Raw genomic sequence first — 22,228 nt, 5'->3', positions numbered from 1 at the left:
AGTAGATAGTTTTGATAATAAAATTCACAGGGCGGTAGTGCGGTTGGAGATAAATTTCAGTTGAGACATTCAAGAGGACACTACATGATTGAGTAAAAACAAAATTCAGGATTATGGAAAAAAGGCAGGAAAATGGCACGAGGTCATAATGCTCATTTGGAGAGCCAGCACTACGAGGGACCAAATTTCCTCCTCCCCCACAGTTATAATTCTGTAATTTGATGCCATGGTTCTCCAAAAGGTCAGGCCAGAAGTACAGGGCTTTAACGGTTGGTAATAACAAACATTGCCTGAGTACCTGTAAACTGACGGGTACGAGGGGTCATAGTTTTAAGATATTAGGAGAAAGGTATAGAGGAGATGTCAGAGGAATTTTCTTTATGCAGAGAGTTGTGAATACATGGAATGCGTTGCCAGCGGTGGTGGTGGAAGCAGAATCATTAGGGACATTTAAGCAACTGTTGGACATGCACACGGATAGCAGTGAGTTGAGGGGTGCATAGGTTAAGTTATTATACTTTAAATTAGGAATAAACCTCGGCACAACATCATGGGCCTAAAGGCCTGTTCTGTGCTGTACTTTTCTATCAATGAGTGAGCAGTTACAACACAGAAAAGTATATTGTCTGCCAGTGACATAAACATTAACTCAACATTCACAGGCCTGATGTACCATTTGCAGTAACATATAGTACCAATTACTATTTGTTACTGCGAATAGTCTGACTATCTATACTTCCAAAAATTAGTTTACCTATTCAACAGAATGGAAAAGAAATCTGCCAATGTCTGCCAGTTTATGAAGAGTACTTGGATGAGTACCAAAAGGTCCATCCTTTTGCTGTTGGGTTGGCCCTGGGTGATTTTAATCTGTAACTGATATTAGAGGCCTTACAACCTTCATATCTGAAACATGGTAATATTCCTACATCTTAGTGAGAAGGAGATGTGGAGTGTAGTGATAATAGCTCACCCTGTAACAGAGTCAAAGGGGTCTCAGAAGAAAGTGGTATTCATCCCTGTCTGATGCATGAGTCTTACACAACTGCCTCAATAGGGAAATTGAAATTACTGCTCATAAGGAGGTTGTGTGCCCTTGTAAGGACAGTGAAGAGGCAGAGGAAGGAAGTGCTGAATTAGAATTACATTTTATTGTCAAGTGTACTCAAGTACAAAAGTATGGGAGTACAGTGAAAAGTGTACAATGTCGCCACACATAGTGTCATCTTAGGTACAAAGTACCTAGTTACAAATCTTGGGTACCAAAAAAACAGACAAATAAAGAAAAATAATCTAAATTTCTACATTACAGTTCTTCATAATTTAAACTCGGAAAATAAAGAAATAAAGTTAAAATGTAGATATTACAGTCCTTCTATAGCCTGCAATCGCCCACGCTGGGGGATTGCCACGCTGCAGAGCTGGGCTGAGTGGTGGCAAATGGAGTTTAATGCAGAAAAGTGTGAGTTGATTCACTTTGGAAGGAATAACAGGAATGCAGAGTACTGGGCTAATGGTAAGCTTCTTGCTAGTGTAGATGAGCAGAGAGATCTCCGTGTCTATGTACATAAATCCCTGAAAGTTGCCACCCAAGTTGATAGGATTGTTAAGAAGACATACAGTGTGTCAGCTTTTATTGGTAGAGGGATTGAATTTTGGAGACACGAGGTTATGCTGCAGCTGTACAAAACTCTAGTGTGGCTGCAGTTAAGAGTATTGCGTACAGTTCTGGTCACTGCATTATAGGAAGGATGTGGAACCTTTGGAAAGGGTTCAGAGAAGATTTACTAGGATGTTGCCTGGTATGGAAAGAAGGTCTTATGAGAAAAGGCTGAGGGACGTGAGGCTGTTTTTGTCAGAGAGAAGGTTGAGAGGTGACTTAATTGAGACATATAAGATAATCAGATATATAGATAGGGTGAACAGTGAGAGCCTTTTTCCTTGGATGGTGATGGATAGCACAAGGGGACATAGCTTTAAATTGAGGGTTGATGTATATAAGACAGATGTCAGGGGTAGTTTTGTTACTCAGAGTAGTAGGGGCATGGAACAGCCTGCCTGCAACAGTAGTAGATTCGCCAACTTTAAGGGCATTTAAATGGTCATTGGATATGCACGTGGATGAAAATGAGATAGGCTTCAGATTGGTTTCACAGGTTGGCGCAGCATCGAGGGCCAAGGGGCCAGTACTGCGCTATAATGTGCAATATTCTTTGGGTCTCATTCTCCTCCATGGACAAAGTGAGGACTGCAGATGTTGGAGGTCAGAGTCAAGAAGTGTGGTGCTAAAGAAGCACAGCTGGTCAGGCAGTATCCGAGGAGCAGGAGAGTCAATGTTACGAGCATAAACCTTTCATTAGGAATGTGGGGGAGGTCCAAGAGGGCTGAGAGATCAATGAGACGGGGATGGGGCTGGGGGTGAAGGTCGCTGGGAATGCAATAGATAGATGAAGGTGGGGGTATTGGTGATAAGTCAGAGAGGAGGGTGGAACGGATAAATGGGTAAGAAGATAGACAGGTAGGACAGGTCAAGAGGGCAATGCCGAGTTGGAGAGACGGTACAATGCATCATCGTATGCCATATCCGCCACCTACAAACAGACCCCAGCACTAGAGGTATATTTCCATCCCCACACCTATCTGCTTTGCACAGAGACCATTCCCTCCACGACTCCCTTGTTAGGTCCATGCCCCCCACGAACCCACTCTCCACTCCCAGCCCCTTACACTTCTTTTGGTGGCAAGGGAAGACCTGTGCCCACACTTACCCCCTCAGACCCATCCAAGGCCCTAAAAGATCCTTCCACATCCGACAGGGATTTTCCTGCCCTTCCACACACATCATCTATTGTGTCTGTTCTCCACAATGTGGTCTCCTCTACATTGGGGAGGCAGGACGCCAATTTGAGGATTGTTTCAGAAAACATCTCTTGGGCACACGCACTAAACAACCCTACTTCGACTCCCCTTCCCACTCCCTGGGCCACCTCCACCGCCAGATTCTAGTCACCCAAAGCCTGGAGGAAGAACACTTCATCTTCCGCCTTGGGACCCTCCAACCACACGAGATCAATGTTGATTTCACCGGTTTCCTCATCTCTCACATCCAACCCTCCAACTCAACACCGGCCTCTTGACCTGTCCTACCTGTCCAGCTTCTTTCCAACCTATCTGCTCTGACCTATCATCATTGCCCCATCTTCATCTACCTATTGCATTCCCAGCTACCTTCCCCCCCAGCCCCATTCTCCTCCTATTTATCTCTCAGCCCCCTTGGGCCTCCCCCTCATTTCTGATGAAGGGTTTATGCTCGAAACATCGACTCTCCTGCTCCTTGGATGCTGCCTGACTGGCTATGCTTTTCCAGCGTCACCCTTTTTGACTCATTCTCTCCCATGCTGGGACAACCCCAACTGGCCATCACCTACTGACTGCCACAGGGCAGTAGGGTTGTTTAGTGCGTGTGTCCAAGAGATGTTTTCTGAAACGATCCTCAAATTGGCTGACCACACCAGGCACCTGCCTGTCAACCACCAGCTTCCTTTCTCTGATCCCAGCCAGTCGGCTCCTCTGGGCCTGCCGACTTCTGTCATCCTGCACAGCTCCTGGCTCACTGGCTGTCCGCTCTGCTCCGAGCCCACTGGCTGTCTGCTCCATGCCGTCCCCTCTCTGTCCCGGGCCCCCCTGACTGTGCCCTCTCCATTCTGAGCCCGCCGTCTGCTGGCAATGCCTCTCCTGGAGCCTCAGCTGCTGAAACGCTCCAAAGCCGTCATAGCCACTCTCTCCACAAGGTAAGGTTCTTAAAAAAAAACTACAAGAATTTAATAGGAGAAGAACAAAGAAAGGGTGAGCCCTGGGCTGAGTCTGGACACTGTCTACTCTGCAGCCACCATCTTGGAGAAATAGTTGGACCCAGGTTTTGGGATGGCATAATGCACTAGAAGTCGAACTGAAAAGAGGGAATGCAGAGGTGCGGTTTAGATAAAAGAAGAAAAGAGGCAGGTGATTTGGAAGCGATGGACTTGTTTCATTTACTCCATGACAGCGTTCAGTTTTTGATCCTTGTGCAAGCCCGTTCACACTGCTCTTTTCCTGTCCCAGTAGATTCAGTTCATTGAGTAGTCAGATCCTTGTTGCAATCTAGAAGTAGCTTCTTTTTATCCATTCACGCTTCTCTTTCCTTGTAGATCCAGCAGGCAGCCGAACGACCAGAGCGAAACTTTGTCGACAGTCGGCAGCTGAAAGTGTGTGCCACCTGCTTTGATCTTTCTGTGAGCTTGCTAAGGGTCCTGGAGATGACCATCACTCTCGTCCCTGAGATCTTCCTGAATTGGTCCAGACCATCCGCAGAACTGCTACTGAGACGCCTCGCACAGGTATGCTTCCAGCCCAGAGGTACATCAATCTTGGCAAAATGTATTGCTTTTCCTTTGATCTATGTTTGTATGTGTGTGTGAGGGAACGAGTACTAGCTTGTCACTAATAATCAGTTATCACAAAATGAGCTTTTGGCTGAAGATTTCCAATTATATGCCTTCTATTCTGAATGCAATTAAAGATTCTTTTCTGGAGTCAACATAGTTTCTGTGAACAATTACTTTTGTTAAATTGAGAATCTGCTTGTAAATGGACTGCAGAACTAAGGATCATACCTTTATAGGGAGCAATCGATTCCACCCTTTTATTGAATACTTTTAGCCACCACTCACCTGACTGTGGTACTGGTACTGTGGGTCCCGCTATCACGAGGGAGTATGGACCCCAGGGGAAATGACAAACTGGAACAATCCAAACCTCCCCCCACTGCATGGTTCTCCAGCTCTCCTTTCCAATCCGTGAGCAAATCTGAGTTTGTAGGTGTAACTTTGCTGGGATTACCATTCATTGCTGTCTTTTTGCTTCTTTTGTGTAATTCGAATGGAGTTTCTAAAAAAAAAATCTCACCAATCATGACTCCTTGCTGCTTTTAACCTGAACCGGAAATGAAATGAATGGTCAAACAATGCCACTCTCAGTTATTAAAAGGCCAGAGGAGAAAGTGAGGGCTGCAGATGCTGGAGATCAGAGCTGAAAATGTGTTGCTGGAAAAGCGCAGCAGTTCAGGCAGACTGGGGAGCAGTAAAATCGACGTTTCGGGCATGAGCCCTTCATCAGGAATAAAGGCAGAGAGCCTGAAGCATGGAGAGATAAGCTAGAGGAGGGTGGGGGTGGGGAGAAAGTAGCATAGAGTACAATGGGTGAGTGGGGGAGGGGATGAAGGTGGTAGGTCAGGGAGGAGAGGGTGGAGTGGATAGGTGGTTGAAGAGCTTCAGGGCAGAGGAAATGACCTGGGGGTTGCAGTAGGAGATTTTATTGCTACTCTGCCTGAACTGCTGTGCTCTTCCAGCACCACTAATCCGGAATCTGGTTTCTAGCATCTGCAGTCATTGTTGTTACCTCGTTGATTTTAACCCTACTGCGGATCCTCTTGCAAGGATGCCTGCCTTGAAGAAGTTTTCCTCCTCTCTCTACAAGAACCTCAGGGAGTCCCTCTCCCCTTGACCTTCATCCACTCCCCCACTCACCCATTGTACTCTATGCTACTTTCTCCCCACCCCCACCCTCCTCTAGTTTATCTCTCCACGCCACTAACTGAAGACTCCTAGGTTGTTTTGGCATTTTAGCCAGTGTGACAGTGACTGAAAATGTTCAGGTTGTGTTCTCAAAACTGTGAAGGGTTTAATGGCCTAGTTTTGAGATTTCAAATCTCACTACAGAATTAGGTTCAATAAATTATCAAGAATTCTGAAAACTCAAAAGGTTCACTAGTTTGATGAAGAGAACCCAGGAACTCAGATACAAAAGTCATGACACAAAAGCAGGTGGTGAGGTAGAACGGAGTGTCATCAGTCATCACTTGTATGCTAACACTATGTTTGGAACAAAGTCAGCATGTAGATGGGAATAGGAGGCAGTCACAGACACCCCCACTGTTCCCAAAGGATCTAATGGTGCAGGACCCGGAAGGAAATCTACTGCAAGTGAGTTTCTGCATAGAACCATTTGAAAGCAGTCCCGCTCAGCCAGACAATGGTGGAGAGGCGAAAGGTAGTCAACCTAATCAAAGGACAAGGAGACAAAACCTACTCTTTTCACATCCACATAGAATATCATCAGTGGATTTAATTGTAGCTGTTTTGATAGTGTTGCAGGTAACGAAACGTGGAGTTCTAGCAAAGAAGGGAATGAAATTGGGAAACAGTACTATGTTCGAGGACTTTGGAGAGGAAAGGGAGGATGGAGATCGGATGGACAAAGTCAAAAAGTCTTGGTCTTTTTGAGAAGTGATGACAGCAAATTTAAAGGAGAGAAGGACAGAGAATTGTTAAAAATATGAACTAACATAGGGACAAAGGAGCAGGAAATCTGCTGGTGAGCAGTTTAGTGAGAATGAGATTAAGGGAACAGGCTGAGTCTCCTCTCAGATAACTCCAAGAGGGTACATGAGGAGGTAGGACAGAAATGAGAACAAGATGCAAGTTCAGGCTCGGGTAGGAGACAGCTTTGGAGGAAGTTGGGCCAGGTGGACTAGGAGTGAGGGATGCATCAGAGGCAGCTGATTGGATGGGATTGATCTTAGTGATAAAACAATCCATGAGCTGCTCACAAATTATGTTGAAGATGAAGGTTGAAGGGGAGAAGGTTTTAAGATGAAGAGTAGTACATAAAAGAAGTTATCTTGTCATCAAGGGTGATCCTGAAATAGTGAGCTGTTTTAAAGATGAAAGCAGCATGCAATGGGTTTTAGCTGCTCCAACCAGATCTGGCAGTGCATGGTTAAGCTAATTGTCAGCCATGTTCTCATAAGCCTGAATCCCATACACTTAAATAGCAAAGACTAGGCACAGCAAGGATGAGAGAGATTAATCTGTTTTTCGGGGTTGGGCAGGGGTGTATGGCACAGGGGAGGCCTAGGGCATCAAAGCAGGAGGCGAGAATGTGGTGGAGAAGCAGTTGCTTAAATAGAGGGTCAGAAACCAGACAATGAGGATTTTGAGAATGGAGGTCTAAGTCAGTTAGTAGGTACACTAACTGTTGTTGGCAGTCACGGACTAGATCTGAAGTAAATTAATAACATCTCACAAAGCCTACTGCATGGTGCCACTGTGTGACTTACTTTACCCCCCCCCCTCTGGTACCGCAGGACAATATACCAAGTAAACCCAGTGGCAACATTTATCTTTACTGATAAACTGTCAAAAATAAGGAGAATGAGAGAGGTTAGGTCAATCAGGAAGCAGTGATTAGACATTGGTATTTCAAAGCTTGAAGGTTGTGCATTGAAGGAAAATCTGAGGAAGGTGAGGGGTTCCACAGTCCTGAAGTCCTGGTGAAGACTAAGTATTGTGGTTCCTACACTCAATCATACAACATTGGTATTATTTCTACATTAGTCCAACATTTCCAATACACTAAAAGAATGGCTGCTGCGATTAAATAGTTAAAATACAAATACTGTACCCATCTACTACAGAAATCTTCAATGGAACTCGATCCTTCTAAGGTCCGATATAGGACATCTAAATATCTGGGGGGGATGACATTCACGAGGGTTAATATAACCAAACAACCAATATATCTCACAGCTGGCCTACTGCAACAAATTTATTATGTGCTCGATTTTTCTGTGAATGAGCAATGTTGATGCATGCTGAGGCAAGAGAAGCTATCTTAAAAGCTACATTTTTGACCAAGCTTTTGGTCATTGTTCCTAATACCTCCTCATCTGGTTTGGTGTCTATATTATAATGCTCCTGTAAGCTATGTTGAAGAAACTTTGCAAACATTACTTCTCTTTTCATCTGGGGAATTTTTAACTCTGGCATTTCATTTTCGTATTCATGCCCCCAAATTTAGAAACATGGAAACAGAAGTAAGCTATTCAGCCTGTCAAGGCTGCCCCACCATTTAATACGATCATGGCTGTTCAAACACTGCAATGCTTTTTTATCCTCCCCATTCCCATAAACCTTGTACACTACTGTTAGATTTCTGATGATCAATCTCTGCATTGAACATACCCCCTTTGCAGTAGAGGATTCCAAAGGTTCACACCCTTCTTCTCATTTTGGGTGTAAGTGGCACTCTCCCCCTTATTGATAAATGGTGCCTCTGGTTCTAGAGTCTCCAATCAGGGGATATATCTTACCTGCTTCTCCCTTATCTAAGTATTCGATCAGTTTTAATGAGATCACCTCTTATTCATTGAGATTCTATAGAACCCTGTTTGCCCAATCTCTCTTCCAGGTCAGTCTGGTGAACCTTCATTGCACATCTTTTATAGAACACAGAACAATACAGCACAGTACAGGCCCTTCGGACCCCGATGTTGCGCCAACCTGTGAAACCAATCTGAAGCCTATCTAATCTACACTATTCCATTCTCATCCATACAATATTACCTTTCCTGAAATAATGAAGCCAAATTAAACAAGCACACCAGGTGCAGACAAAGCAAGCTCCTAAACACATGGCTGAATCTTGCAGGCATTATTGCCTGTTTGATGTGGGCAGGAGTGAAAGTCCAGTGATAAGGAACTGGCACTAGAGGCCCCAGAGAAATCTGTCTCCAGCGTTGGGCGAATCAAGGTGACTGACCGATCCCAAAGCTCTGGAGATCCTCTGGAAGCTAATGTGGGGTGACCTTTTAATAAGCGCTGAAAATGTGTGGCTGGAAAAGCGCAGCAGGTCAGGCAGCATCGAAGGAGCAGGAGAATCGATGTTTCGGGCATGAGCCCTTCTTCAGGAATGAGGAAAGTGTGTCCAGCAGGCTAAGATAAAAGGTAGGGAGGAGGGACTTGGGGGAGGGGCGTTGGAAATGCGATAGGTGGAAGGAGGTCAAGGTGAGGGTGATAGGCTGGAGTGGGGGTGGGGGCGGAGAGGTCAGGAAGAAGATTGCAGGTTAGGAAGGTGGTGTTGAGTTCGAGGGATTTGACTGAGACAAGGTGGTGGGGGGGGGGAAATGAGGAAACTGGAGAAATCTGAGTTCATCCCTTTTGGTTGGAGGGTTCCTAGGCGGAAGATGAGGCGCTCTTCCTCCAACCATCGTGTTGCTATGGTCTGGCGATGAAGGAGTCCCAGGACCTGCATGTCCTTGGTGGAGTGGGAGGGGGAGTTGAAGTGTTGAGCCACGGGGTGGTTGGGTTGGTTGGTCCGGGTGTCCCAGAGGTGTTCTCTGAAATGTTCCGCAAGTAGGCGGCCTGTCTCCCCAATATAGAGGAGACTACATCGGGTGCAGCGGACGCAACAAATGATGTGTGTGGAGGTGCAGGTGAATTTGTGGCGAATATGGAAGTATCCCTTGGGGCCTTGGAGGGAAGTAAGGGGGGAGGTGTGGGCGCAAGTTTTGCATTTCTTGTGGTTGCAGGGGAAGGTGCACCAGGGATATATTTCCCTCCCCTCCCCTATCAGCGTTCCGAAAAGACCACTCCCTCCGTGACTCCCTCGTCAGGTCCACACCCCCCATCAACCCAACCTCCACTCCCAGCACCTTCCCCTGCAATGAAATCTCCCACTGCAACTCCCAGGTCATTTCCTCTGCCCTGAAGCTCTTCAACCACCTATCCACTCTACCCTTCCCCGCCCTCGACCTATCACCTTCATCCCCTCCCACACTCACCTATTGTGCTGTATGCTACTTTCTCCCCACCCCCACCCTCCTCTAGTTTATCTCTCCACACTTCAGGCTCTCTGCCTTTATTCCTGATGAAGGGCTCATGCCCGAAACATCGATTTTACTGCTCCTCGGATGCTGCCTGAACTGCTGTGCTCTTCCAGCACCACTAATCCAGAATCTGGTTTCCAGCATCTGCAGTCATTGTTTTTACCTAGTCTTCAGTTACTAACCCTGTCATTTCATTTGTATGCCAGCGTACAGGTGAGAATAATTCTACTGATGTAGAGTACAGATACAAGGCATTGATTTAATCACTGAATTTGAATGACTGCCATAAACTATTGAAATGTCACTCTTGTTTATGATCTACTGTGTGGATGTTAATTAAATTCTGAATTAATTACTCCCCTAACACTGCAGCTCATTGTTTTCCATTGTCCTGTCCCTTTGTCTCAACATTCTTGTTTCAGTTGTTGACTTTGTGAGAGTATCCAGGTTCACTGTTAATTTGCGATGTTTCTGAGCCACCTATTCTCAGGTATGCATCTAAAAGTAAAAAGTACTGTACGTAATTCATCTATTTTTGTCGTATATTTGACATATCAGGCATTAGGAGTTAGCCTGTAGTGTTGAACTTCAGGATCTGTTAGACTCACTATTGCCACACAACATATGACCTGCTTTCCGACAGCAAATCCCTAAGTTTGGGAGAAGATTTGTAGCTCGGGTGCTCGTTGTGGTTCTTTTCGCCGAGCTGGGAATTTGTGTTGCAGACATTTTGTCCCCTGTCTAGGTGACATCCTCAGTGCTTGGGAGCCTCCTGTGAAGCGCTTCTGTGATCTTTCCTCCGGCATTTGTACACTACAAATGCCAGAGGAAAGATCACAGAAGCGCTTCACAGGATGCTCCCAAGCACTGAGAATGTCACCTAGACAGGGGACGAAATGTCTGCAACACAAATTCCTATGGCTGATTGAGCTCATTGGTAAGATTGCAAGAGAGGAAACAATCCTGCTAAGAAAACCATTGCAGTACAAATAGGAAAAGCATATGTGAACAGACCACAGAATTTAAAAAACTGAGTTTTATTCTCAGGCAGCCTGGCATTGGCATACTATGTTGCTCCAGTCAGAGTTTTCAAATTGCTGATTTTCTGTCGTCCTCCTCTGAAGGTGTTGAATTACAACAACATGGATCCATTCAGGAGTTCAGTTTGTTGCTCTACTGCCCATTCTTCATTAGAACCTCAGCTACAAATAGTCTGACACTGGTACAGTCACAGTAGAGCTTCATCCTGTACCTGTCCAATGCCCACTGAAACTCGCTTGCCAGCATGAGGCTGTGGGCAGTGCTCAAAAGCAAGGCTTTGCTTGGCTCAGGGCTAGTAAGTAGCACTCGCAATGCTACCTGCACTTCGATCAACTAAAGTAGCACATCTAATCTCAAGGATTATTGCCTCATCAGCAATGGGTTACTACTTAGAGTCATAGAGATGTACCGCATAGAAACAGACTCTTCAGTCCAACTCGTCCATGCCAACCAGATATTCTAATCTAATCTAGTCCTATTTGCCAGTATTTGGCCTATATCCGTCCAAACTCTTCCTATTCATATATCCGTTCAGATACCTTTTAAATGATGTAATTGTACCAGTCTCCACCATTTTCTTTGGTAACTTGTTCCATACACACACCACACTTAGCATGAAGAAATTGCTACTTAGGTCCCTTTTAAATCTTTCCCTTCTCAACCAACTCCCCACCCCAGGGAAAAGACCTTGTCTATTTATCCTATCCATGTCCCTTACGATTTTATAAACCTCTGTCAGGTTGCTCCTCAGACTCTGAAAATAAGCCTGGTCTATTCAGTCTCTCCCTATAGCTTACACCCTCCAACACTTGAAACATAATAATAGAAGCAGGAGTAGGCCACTTGGCCTGCCAAGCCTGCTCTGCCATTCATTAAGATCAGGGCTGATCTATACGTCATCTCAGCCCCTCCTACCTGCATTATCCCCATAACCCTTAATTCCCCTACCATGCAAAAACACATCCAACTGTGTCTTGAATATATTTAATGAAGCTGTCTCTACTGCTTCGTTGGGCAGAGAATTCCATAGGTTCACTACTGTCTGGGAAAAGCAGTTCCTCCTTGTCTTTGTCCGAAATCTACTCCCCCTAATCTTGAGGCCATGTCCCTGAATCTTGATCTCACCCACCAGCAGTAACAGCTTGACTGCCTCTCTTATCTATCCCTTTCATAATTTTATGTTTCTGTAAAATCCCCTCTCATTCTTCTAAATTCTAGCGAGTAGAGTCCTAGCCGGCTCAACCTCATCTCATGGTGTAACGCCCTCATCTCCGGAGTCAACCTGGTGAACCTCCTTTGCACTGCCTCCAAAGCCAGGATATCCTTCCTCAAGTAAGGAGACCAGAACTGAGGACAGTACTCCAGGTGCGGTCTCACCAACACCTTGTACAATTGCAGCAGAACCTCACTGCTCTTAAATTCAATCCCTCTAGCAATGAAAGCCAATATTCTATTTGACTTCCTGATTACTTGTTGCATCTGCATAGCAACTTTTAGCGATTCATGTACGAGCACTCCTAAGTTCCTCTGCACAACAGCATGCTGCAACCTTTCATCATTTAAATAATACTCTGACCTATTACTTTGACTTCCAAAGTGGATAATCTCACATTTACCATCACTATACTCCATCTGCCAAACCCTTGCCCATTCACTTAACCTATCTCAATCTTTCTGCAGGTCCTTCATATCCTCTGCACAGTTTGCCTTTCTACTCAATTTAGTGTCATCAGCAAACTCTGATACGTTACATCTGGTCTCTTCTTCCAAATTATGTATATATATCACAAACAGTTGGGGACCCAACACCGACCCCTGCAGCATTCTGCTTACCACTTATCTCCAACCAGAGAAACACCAATTTATCTCAACTCTCTGCTTTCTAAAGATTATCTAGTCCTCAATTCATGCTAGTATATGCTAGTGGGCGGCACTGTGGCACAGTGGTTAGCACTGCTGCCTCACAGCACCAGAGATCCGGGTTCAATTCCCGCCTCAGGTGACTGACTGTGTGGAGTTTGCACATTCTTCCCGTGTCTGCGTAGGTTTCCTCCGGGTGCTCCGGTTTCCTCCCACAGTCCAAAGATGTGCAGGTCAGGTGAATTGGCCATGCTAAATTGCCCGGAGTGTTAGGTAAGGGGTAAATGTAGGGCTCTGGGTGGGTTGCGCTTCGGCGGGTTGGTGTGGACTTGTTGGCCCGAAGGGCCTGTTTCCACACTGTAATGTAATGTAATCTAATCTAATCATTCCCTGCAAGTCCATCCATTCTTATGAATGAGTGTTTTATGTGGCACCTTATTGAATACCATCTGGAAATCCAAGTATTCAACATCCATCTGTTCCCTCCATCCACCGCGCTTATTACATTCTCAAAGAACTCCAGTAAGTCTGTTAAATACAACCTTCTCTTCCTGAATCCATGCTGCGTCTGCTGACTGAACCCTTTCCATCCAGATGTCTCACTATTCCTTCTTGAATGATAGCTCCAGCATTTCTCAACTACAGATGTTCAGCTAACTGACCTAGAGTTACCTGCCTTTTGCCTACACCCTTTTTTAAACAGCAGCGTAACATTTGCTGTCTTCCAGTCTGCTAAGACCAGCCAGGAATCCAGTGAATATTGGTAAATTACCATTAATACATCTACTATAACTTCTGCCATTTCTTTCAGCACCCTGGGATGCATTCCATCAGGACCAGGGGACTTTATCTACTTTTAGACCCTCAAGTGTGCTCAGCACTACCCCTTTGGTGATAACAATTGAATTGAGGTCCTCACCTCCCATCGTATCCTTAGCATCATTCTTTGGCATGTTTGACACATCTTCCACTGTGAAGACTGACACAAAATATTTATTCAAGGCCTCAGCCGTATTAGCATTAACCAAAATTAATTCCCCTTTCTCATCCTGCAAGGGACCTACGTCCACTTTAGCCATCCTTTTCTGTTTTATACATTTATAAAATGTTTTCCTACCTATTTTTATGTTCTGTGCTAGTTTGCATTCATAATCTAGCTTTCCTTTCGTTATTGCTTGCTTCGTTGTTCTTTGTTGCTTTTTAAACATCCTTGTAAATCTTTTCTGAATCTTTCCAAGTATTTCCTATAGCAGGGAAACCAGAATTGCACAAAGTATTTCAAAAGTGGCCTAACCAATATCCTGTACAGCGGCAACATGACCTTCCAATTCATATAGTCAATGCACTGATCATGTTATAAATGATCACTCACACCATTTTAGGTTGAGTGATATAAATGCCAACAGAGAATTCTCTTGCTCTTCTTTGAATAGTCTCATGGGATATGTTCAAAGCATTGGAGAAAGTAGACTGGGTTTCACATTAACATCTTATCCACAAGGCACAACATCTGACAATGCAGCCCTCCTGTGGTACTGCACTGGGTGTTTTGGCCTAGATTATGTATTCAAGTTTCTGGAGTGGGACTTGTGCCTACATGTTACTGATTCAGAGGTTCAGTGCTACCAACCAAAGCACAGTCGACATCTTCTCATTAATACTAAATGGACAAACAGTGTGCAGTCTGTTGGACAATCATAATTTAAGTCCTGTACATATATTTGAAATGGTTTGGTTTCCCGTGGCAGAGTGCATCTTCAGATGGATTGAGTTTCCTCTGAAAGTTGGTATACTGCTTGAATGGTGAAGGAATTGGCTGGGAAGAGTTTTGTCAAATTATTCCCAGCACATTGCAAGCTCATTTTAGTTTGTAGCATTATTGTAGCACTTGCCCGGTCCATTACATATTCCATCCTTATAATGCTACTCCTTTAATACTGTGGGTTGAACCTTTACAGTAACCTTATTAGTTGCAGCTCCAGGCAGCATCACCAATTTTCATCACTCAAACAGCATGTATTACTGACAGCTGATTACAATAAGAGCCAACTGGGTTTGGATTTTCTGATTAAAATGCATATGTTAGTCATCGTCACCTCTCGCTTCAAGACAAACCCGTGCCAGCTGTGGGTCCAAACAAATCCAAACAGGTTAAAAATACCCTGTATTTCCATTGACACAGTGAAATAATTTGGTTTACAATGCTCACTTCATTGCTCAATCAATCAGACTGGGATTCATCTTTGATTCTGAGATTCTGGTCAGTTTGTCTCAGTTAAACGCTGCCTGACCTGAGGGAGAGCCCATATAGTCTCCACCAGCATCCCAATTAATCTCATTAAAAAGAAGCTGTATCTGTAATGTAAAGGTCAGATGAAATGGAATAAGCGGCTGAGTAAGAGAGGAGAATACAACCAGGCGACCTGTTATCTCTCCTGCTCTGCTGATTACAGGATGATAGAGAGGTTTCCTGGTGGGTGCTGAGCTGCAGCTTGAAATTGTCCAGCAATTGTAAAATGAGATATAGTACTTGAATTGACAAAGACATTTCAGGGGCCATCAGCTCATTGCGAATTCATCTTATAGACACTAGGCAGCCCACACAAGCACCGCATAGAGAAGTTATCTATGAGTACCACATACATATATTGTGTAGGGATGGAATAGAATATAGCAGGTGGATAATTCACTCTGCCAGATTTCCACTCAAGTGTCCAGATTGGAAATTGCCCCTGTTGTGTTGTCTCAATCTTACAGCCATTGTGTCCATCTACATTAGTGCATGTCTTTAGGTTAATACGATACAAATTTACACCAGGTAAGTTAGCATTGTGGCTGTAGTACCAAACTGAAGCCAGAGGTTTGAGAGTTCAAGTCCTGTCATGATAACTTGAATTCAATAACAAATGATCACAATTGTCCTCAAAACCCCAACTAGCCTCCTGGAGATCAGATATCAAAATAGTCTTCCTCACTTGCCAAGTTGGAAGAAATTACAATCAATGACAGTCTCACATGGGTATTTTCAATTTGATAAATGCCACCCAAAAAGTTTTAGGTGTTACCCTTATACCTGCGTTTGGCCTCCTTACGGTAGAGCAGTGTTATATGCCGTGAAGTACTTCATACCTGTCTCAATTCATATCTACTGTTTCACGTTGGCAGAGGCTATGGTGTTTTCGGTTTGGGTGAGACTGCACTGTGGAATGATTGCTGTCAGAACAGTTCATCATGGTATTTTCATTTCTCTTCCTTGGGCACCACAAATTTCCTCACAACATTCCCTCCTCAATCTTCACCACTTGTCTGCAGCTTTTGACACCATCTTCCTCTCTAATCATACAGTTGTGTAGAGCTACACTGACTGGGTCCCATTCTTGTCTATAGCCAATTGTAGCCAGTTTATTACTTCTCCTTTCACCCCTGTACAGTTACCCAATTATCTGTTTGTGGTCTCCTCCTATTTCTCATTTGCAGGTTACCCCTCGGCGGCAACATCTGAAGAAAAGATTCTTTTTCCCATATGCAGTGGAAGCATTCATCTTACCTTACCATCACATCTCAAAACTCCTCCACTAACTAGAAGTTGTCAAACTCCTTGCGAATCTTTCAGAATTGGATAAACAGAAATTTCTGAAATAATTAACTGCAGTCACTGCTACAAGCTCTACTCCCTAGCTGTCAACTCCATCTCTCTCCCTGGGAAACTTTGGAGATGGTTGACAGCCTTGATACAATGTTCAAACTTACTGACTTATGAACCATATACGAGGAGAAAGTGAGGACTGCAGATGCTGGAGATCAGAGCTGAAAATGTGTTGCTGGAAAAGCGCAGCAGGTCAGGCAGCATCCAAGGAACAGGAGAATCAACGTTTCGGGCATCAGCCATTCCTGAAGAAGGGCTGATGCCCGAAACGTCGATTCTCCTGTTCCTTGGATGCTGCCTGACCTGCTGTGCTTTTCCAGCAACACATTTTCAGCTATGAACCATATACCTAAACTAATACTGAAACTGCCTATTGTCAACTCCATAACGTCACCCATCTTCACTTCCCCAACTGCTCATCCGCTTCTGAAAGCCTTGTCCTCATTTTGTGATATGTAGTCTTGACTATTCTGATGCAATTTCGTCTAGTCTCCCAGTTTCTACCCAACAAAAGCTTGAAGTCATCCAAACTCTGCCTCTGTCTTTATATGCACCCAATAACCCAGTGCTGCTTTTATCCTACATTGATTCCAGTCAAGCAGTACCTCAATTTTAAAATTCTCCATCCTGTTTCACATACCTGATTGTAGCTGCTTCACTGAACCCTCCCTCTCTTTGCTTTCCTGAACCCCTCCACCCACCCCAGACATTGCTGAAAAGAGAGACAAATCTGACATTCATCAGAACAAATGCAAGAACGCCAGATTTCAAACAATCCTAATTTGTACGACAGGGCAAGAGGGTGCTGGTTGGTTGGCAAGTCAACCAGGGTCAATGTTGAAGGCGCCCAGGATTATTCCCTCCAGTTATCTACAGGATAATAAATATAAAGAAGTCTATTTGAAGGTTGGGCAATATGATATATTCTGTCACTGACCTGTTGCACTAATAAGCAAGAGAGAGAACAAATTAGGTTTATACCTTTATTTTAGCTTTCCCTCAGTCCAGCACTTACTCCACCAGACTGGAGAATTGTCCTGGTGCGCATGTCCCCCATCTGTGTAACCCTGGAGAATGGTGCGGCACAGTGGCTTAGTAGTTAGCACTGTTGCCTCACAGCACCTGGCCTTGATTCCACCCTCTGGTGACTATCTATTCAGAGTTTGTACATTCTCCACTTATCTGCATGGGTTTCCTCCAGGTGCTCCAGTTTTCTCCCACAATCCAAAGATGTGAAAGTTAGGTTGATTGGCTATGGAAAAAGCAGGGTTATAGGGTGGGTGGGATGCGGGGAGGTGTTCTGGGTGGGATGCTCTTTGGAGGGTTGATGTGTGCTCAATGGGCCGAATGGCCTGCATTGACACTCGGGATTTTATAATTCTATGGTGCATCATTCCTAACATGGTTCATTATGAGAGCTGGCCCATAAATTAAGTCCTGATGAAGTAAGAGTCAATTTCAGATTCTGAAAACTTGATCTTAGTAGTTCTAGCTATGCCTTTAGATATTCCAGGCTGATGTGAATGAACATGATAGGATGGTAACAGTAAATAATCAGAAGTGCAGAATAAAAGGAATAGTTCTTCTTAATTTTTCGTGCGGTGAGACCAGTGGCAGCAAGGCTAATATTTATTATTCATCCCTAATTGTCCTTGAGAAGGTGTTAATAAGCGTCCGTCTTGAGCTACATCACTCCATTAGGTATAGATATACCCAGTGCAATTGGAAAGATTTGATCCAGTGACATTGCAGAAATTGCAGTGTCAAGATGCTGTGTGATTTGAAGGCAAAATTGAAGGTGGTACAGTTGTCATTGTATGTGCTGCTATTGTCCTGCTAGGTGTACTGGTCACAGGTTTGGAAAGTGCTTTTGAAGGAGGTTTGACAAGTTGACTCACTTCATTCTTGCAAGTTGAACACATTGCTGCAAATACATGTTGGTTTGGGAGGGAGTGAACATCAAACATGGAGGATGGGGCATCGATCAAGCATGATACTTTGTCCTGAATATCGTTGAGCTTCCTGAGTGTTGCTGCAGCTGCATTCATCCAGCCATGTGAAGAGTATTCCATCAGACTTCTGACCTCTGCCTTGCAGATGGCGAACAAGTCAGTTGGTTATCCTGCAATGAATGGGTATGGAACGCTAAGCTGCTTTGATGAAGACTGTGCATTTTATTTGATAACCCTTTGAGATTTTGTCTAATCAGTGATCGTTTGATCTCTCACAGCTGATAAACCAAGTATTGAACCGAGTTACGGCTGAAAAGAACCTCTTCGACCGCGTTGTCAATCTGCGCTTACCTGGTGAGTAGTATCCTCTTCCATATCTTTGTGGAAATTTTTTTTTGTGATGTTTACTTAGATTATATACCCTTGGTTTGACCAGTGAGCTATTATTGAAAGCTATTACACTTTCATTGATCCATTAACTGCCATGGTACACTTTGCTGTCTGAAGCACATTCATATCCATTTACAAATATGTTGACAGACATTACCATTGGATTGTGTGTATGAAGCTCTAACGACCCTAGCACAGTTAGGACTGTATGTGCGCTGCCACCCATTTTCCTGAGAGTTGGCTCTTGAAGGAAGGGGCTCAGTGAGAGTTTAGGAGGTGGACTGATTTAAGGAGCCATGAGCAAAGGGCAGTTGTGAAGGGAAAAGGGAAAGTGGCTTTGGGGAGGTGAGTGGAGAAGGGTATATTTGAAGGTGAGAGGAAAGGAAGGCATGCTGTGGTGAGATGATGGTGTTGTTGCAGCTTAGAATGGGTGGGGTGTGGTGAAGGGAACAAATAGGCCAAGAGGAATGAAAACATTAATGACCTTGGTCTGAGCACTCGGAGTCATGATTTTTAATGTTAAATTTTAACTTGCTGTTATTACAGATTTCCAGTTGAAATAAACTGCACTGATAAGTTGATTGCGATGTGAGTTACTTTGATAAAGGAATGAGAAAGATTGTAAAAGTAAAATCGTTTAGATCTAGTCTTACTTGAGTAGATTTGAATGGGAAGTTGGAGATTGGTTCAGCTCTTCTAATTTGATGATATTCAAGATAGTTATATTGCTAAAAGTTTAATCATTATGCAGGCTGTTAGTTACCCCATATTGTATTAAAATACCTCCTGGTATTTCTTACTATCCATGTGATCATTTCATTTTCTTCTTAATTTGTTTTAATGTGAGTGTCAAAGGCAAGACCGGCAGCTATTAACCATCCATCCCTGAATTTACCTTGAGTTGGAATGATGCGGTTCTTAACCAGTGCATTCTGTGTGGTAAAGGTCGTAGGGGTTTTGATAAAGCTGAGTGACTTGCCAGGCTACTTAAGAGACCAGCTAAGAGTCCACCACATTACTATTAATCTCGTGCAAGGTTGCCAACCTTTTTCACGTTTAGTCAGGGGTGGAGGGAGCCAGCAGGCACATTCTCTCGAAAATAAAACTAAGATCTGCAAATGCTGGAAATCTGGAACAACAACAGAAATTGGTGTAGAGGCTCAGCAGGTCTGACAGCATCTGTGGAGCGATAACAGTTAACGTTTCGAGTCCAGTGACTGTTCTTCTGAAGAAGGGTCATGAGACTCAAAACATTAATTCTGTTTTCTCTCCACAGATATTGCCAGACCTCCAAGTTTCTCCAGCAATTTCTGTTTTTGTTTCTTTTTTCAGTGTATCTCTCGCTCGCTCACACTCTCTCTCTCTCTCTCTCTCTCTCTCTCTCTCTCTATCTATCTGTCGATCTGTCGCTCACTCTGTCTCTCCTCCCACCTCCCTCAGCTCAACCTGTCACTCGCTTTCACTTTCTGTCTCTTTTTCTCACACTCCGTAATCCCTCCTCTCCAGTCCCCTCAATAACTCACTCACTCATCCAACTCCCGGTCACGCCCTTGTCCTTCTACCCTCTCAGTCACCCCTGTGACAGCCCTCTACCTACCTCGACACTGTCCTATCCCCCCCAGTCCAGGAACTCCCCACATACGTTCGAGACACCACCCACGTCCTCCAATACTTCCGTTTCCCCAGCCCCCAATGCCTCATCTTCAATCCCTCTACACCTCCATCTGCCATGACCAGGGGCTCCAAGCCCTCCGTTTTTTCCCCTCCCAACGTCCCCAACAGTATCCTTCCACCAACACTTGTTTGTTTGGCCGAACTGGTCCTCACCCTTAACAATTTCTCCTTCGAATCCTCCCACTTCCTCCAGACCAAAGGGGTAGCCATGGGCACCCGTATGGGCCCCAGCTATGCCTGTCTCTTTGTTGGCTACATAGAACAGTCGATCTTCCGTAATTACACCGGCACCACTCCCCACCTCTTCCTCTGCTACATTGATGACTGCATTGGCGCCACCTTGTGCTCCCGCGAGGAGGTTGAGCAATTCATCAACTTCACCAACACATTCCACCCTGACCTTACATTTAACTGGACCATCTCTGACACCTCCCTCCCCTTCCTGGACCTTTCCATCTCTGTTAATGACGACCGACTTGACACTGACATTTTTTACAAACCCACCGACTCCCACAGCTACCTGGATTACACCTCTTCCCACCCTACCTCTTGCAAAGATGCCATCCCGTATTCCCAATTCCTCCGCCTCCGCCATATCTGCTCCCAGGAGGACCAGTTCCACCACAGAACACACCAGATGGCCTCCTTCTTTAGAGATCGCAATTTCCCTTCCCACGTGGTTAAAGATGCCCTCCAGCGCATCTCGCCCACATCCTGCACCTCCACCCTCAGACCCCACCCCTCCAACCGTAACAAGGACAGAACGCCCCTGGTGCTGACCTTCCACCCTACCAACCTTCGCATAAACCAAATCATCCGCCGACATTTCCGCCACCTCCAAAAAGACCCCACCACCAGGAATATATTTCCCTCTCCACCCCTTTCCGCCTTCTGCAAAGACTGTTCCCTCCATGACTACCTGGTCAGGTCCATGCCCCCCTACAACCCACCATCCCATCCTGGCACCTTCCCCTGCCACCGCAGGAACTGCAAAACCTGCGCCCACACCTCCTCCCTCACCTCCATCCAAGGCCCTAAAGAAGCCTTCCACATCCATCAAAGTTTTACCTGCACATCCACCAATATCATTTATTGTATCCGTTGCTCCCGATGCAGTCTCCTCTACATTGGGGAGACTGGGCGCCTCCTAGCAGAGCGCTTTTGGGAACGTCTCCGGGACACCTGCACCAATCAACCACACCTCCCCATGGCCCAACATTTCAACTCTTCCCCCCTCTTTAACTGATATCCCTCTTTAACTGTTTAACATGACGAAATCCTACACCACAGGACTACGTCTCTAATTTCTATCCACAGAATTGCAGTTTTTATATGAACGAGTCCAACATCACCCCCAATTTCCAGCAGTTCACTCCTTCTATTTAACTGAGTCCTAACATTGAGATGTTGTCCCTCACATCCCCTTAGCCTGGGCCACATGAAACATCTCTTCAACCAGAGAGCACTCAGCCTGGTGGTCTACAGGGAGGCCACACTGTGCTGACCACACTGGCAGCTGTCCATGGTTCCTTTCATGTCAGACCCCTCTCTGTCCCCAAAATCTCTCAGACACAAAGTCTTTCCACAATCAGGCTCAGCTGCTCTTGCATTTGCTTCAGTCATGACTGTTTTATACCTAACCTTTAGCAACTCTTGCTTGAAGCTCTCCCTGCCCTGTCCTTATGGTAACCAAACCACCCGGCCTGTTGGTAGATAGAATTCATGACAGATCACATGACTCTCTTCATTTTCCCACGTGCCTCAAATTAAAAAGACCATTTGAGACGTAACAATCTTAGAAATTTCCCACTGGCTGACGCCAGTAGTGTAAATGGTCAGTGTGTGGGACTTCTGTCGGGCTGTTGTGGCACAGGGATAGTGCCCTTACCTCTGGACCACAGCATGCACTGGATTTGTGTTAGGATATATCTGAACCAGCCAATTTATATTTTAAAAAATTAG

The 22,228-nt window shown here is 44.9% G+C and overlaps 1 protein-coding gene across 2 annotated transcripts in view; it reads left to right on the top strand.

Annotated features, from left to right (window-relative positions):
* Window positions 1-22,228, top strand: part of rnf123 (ring finger protein 123) — a 402,816-nt gene that overhangs the window by 231,606 nt on the left and 148,982 nt on the right. For both annotated transcript variants that reach the window (XM_072582761.1, XM_072582762.1), the window contains exons 33-34: window positions 4,188-4,376; window positions 18,481-18,556. In XM_072582761.1, coding sequence (XP_072438862.1) covers window positions 4,188-4,376; window positions 18,481-18,556 — 265 coding nt within the window. The remainder of the gene's footprint in view (window positions 1-4,187; window positions 4,377-18,480; window positions 18,557-22,228) is intronic.

The sequence above is a fragment of the Chiloscyllium punctatum genome, chromosome 12 (genome assembly GCF_047496795.1).
Source record: "Chiloscyllium punctatum isolate Juve2018m chromosome 12, sChiPun1.3, whole genome shotgun sequence".
NCBI lineage: Eukaryota > Metazoa > Chordata > Chondrichthyes > Orectolobiformes > Hemiscylliidae > Chiloscyllium > Chiloscyllium punctatum.
The sequence above is the reverse complement of the archived record's forward strand: the minus strand, read 5'-3'. Positions and strand labels throughout refer to the sequence as shown.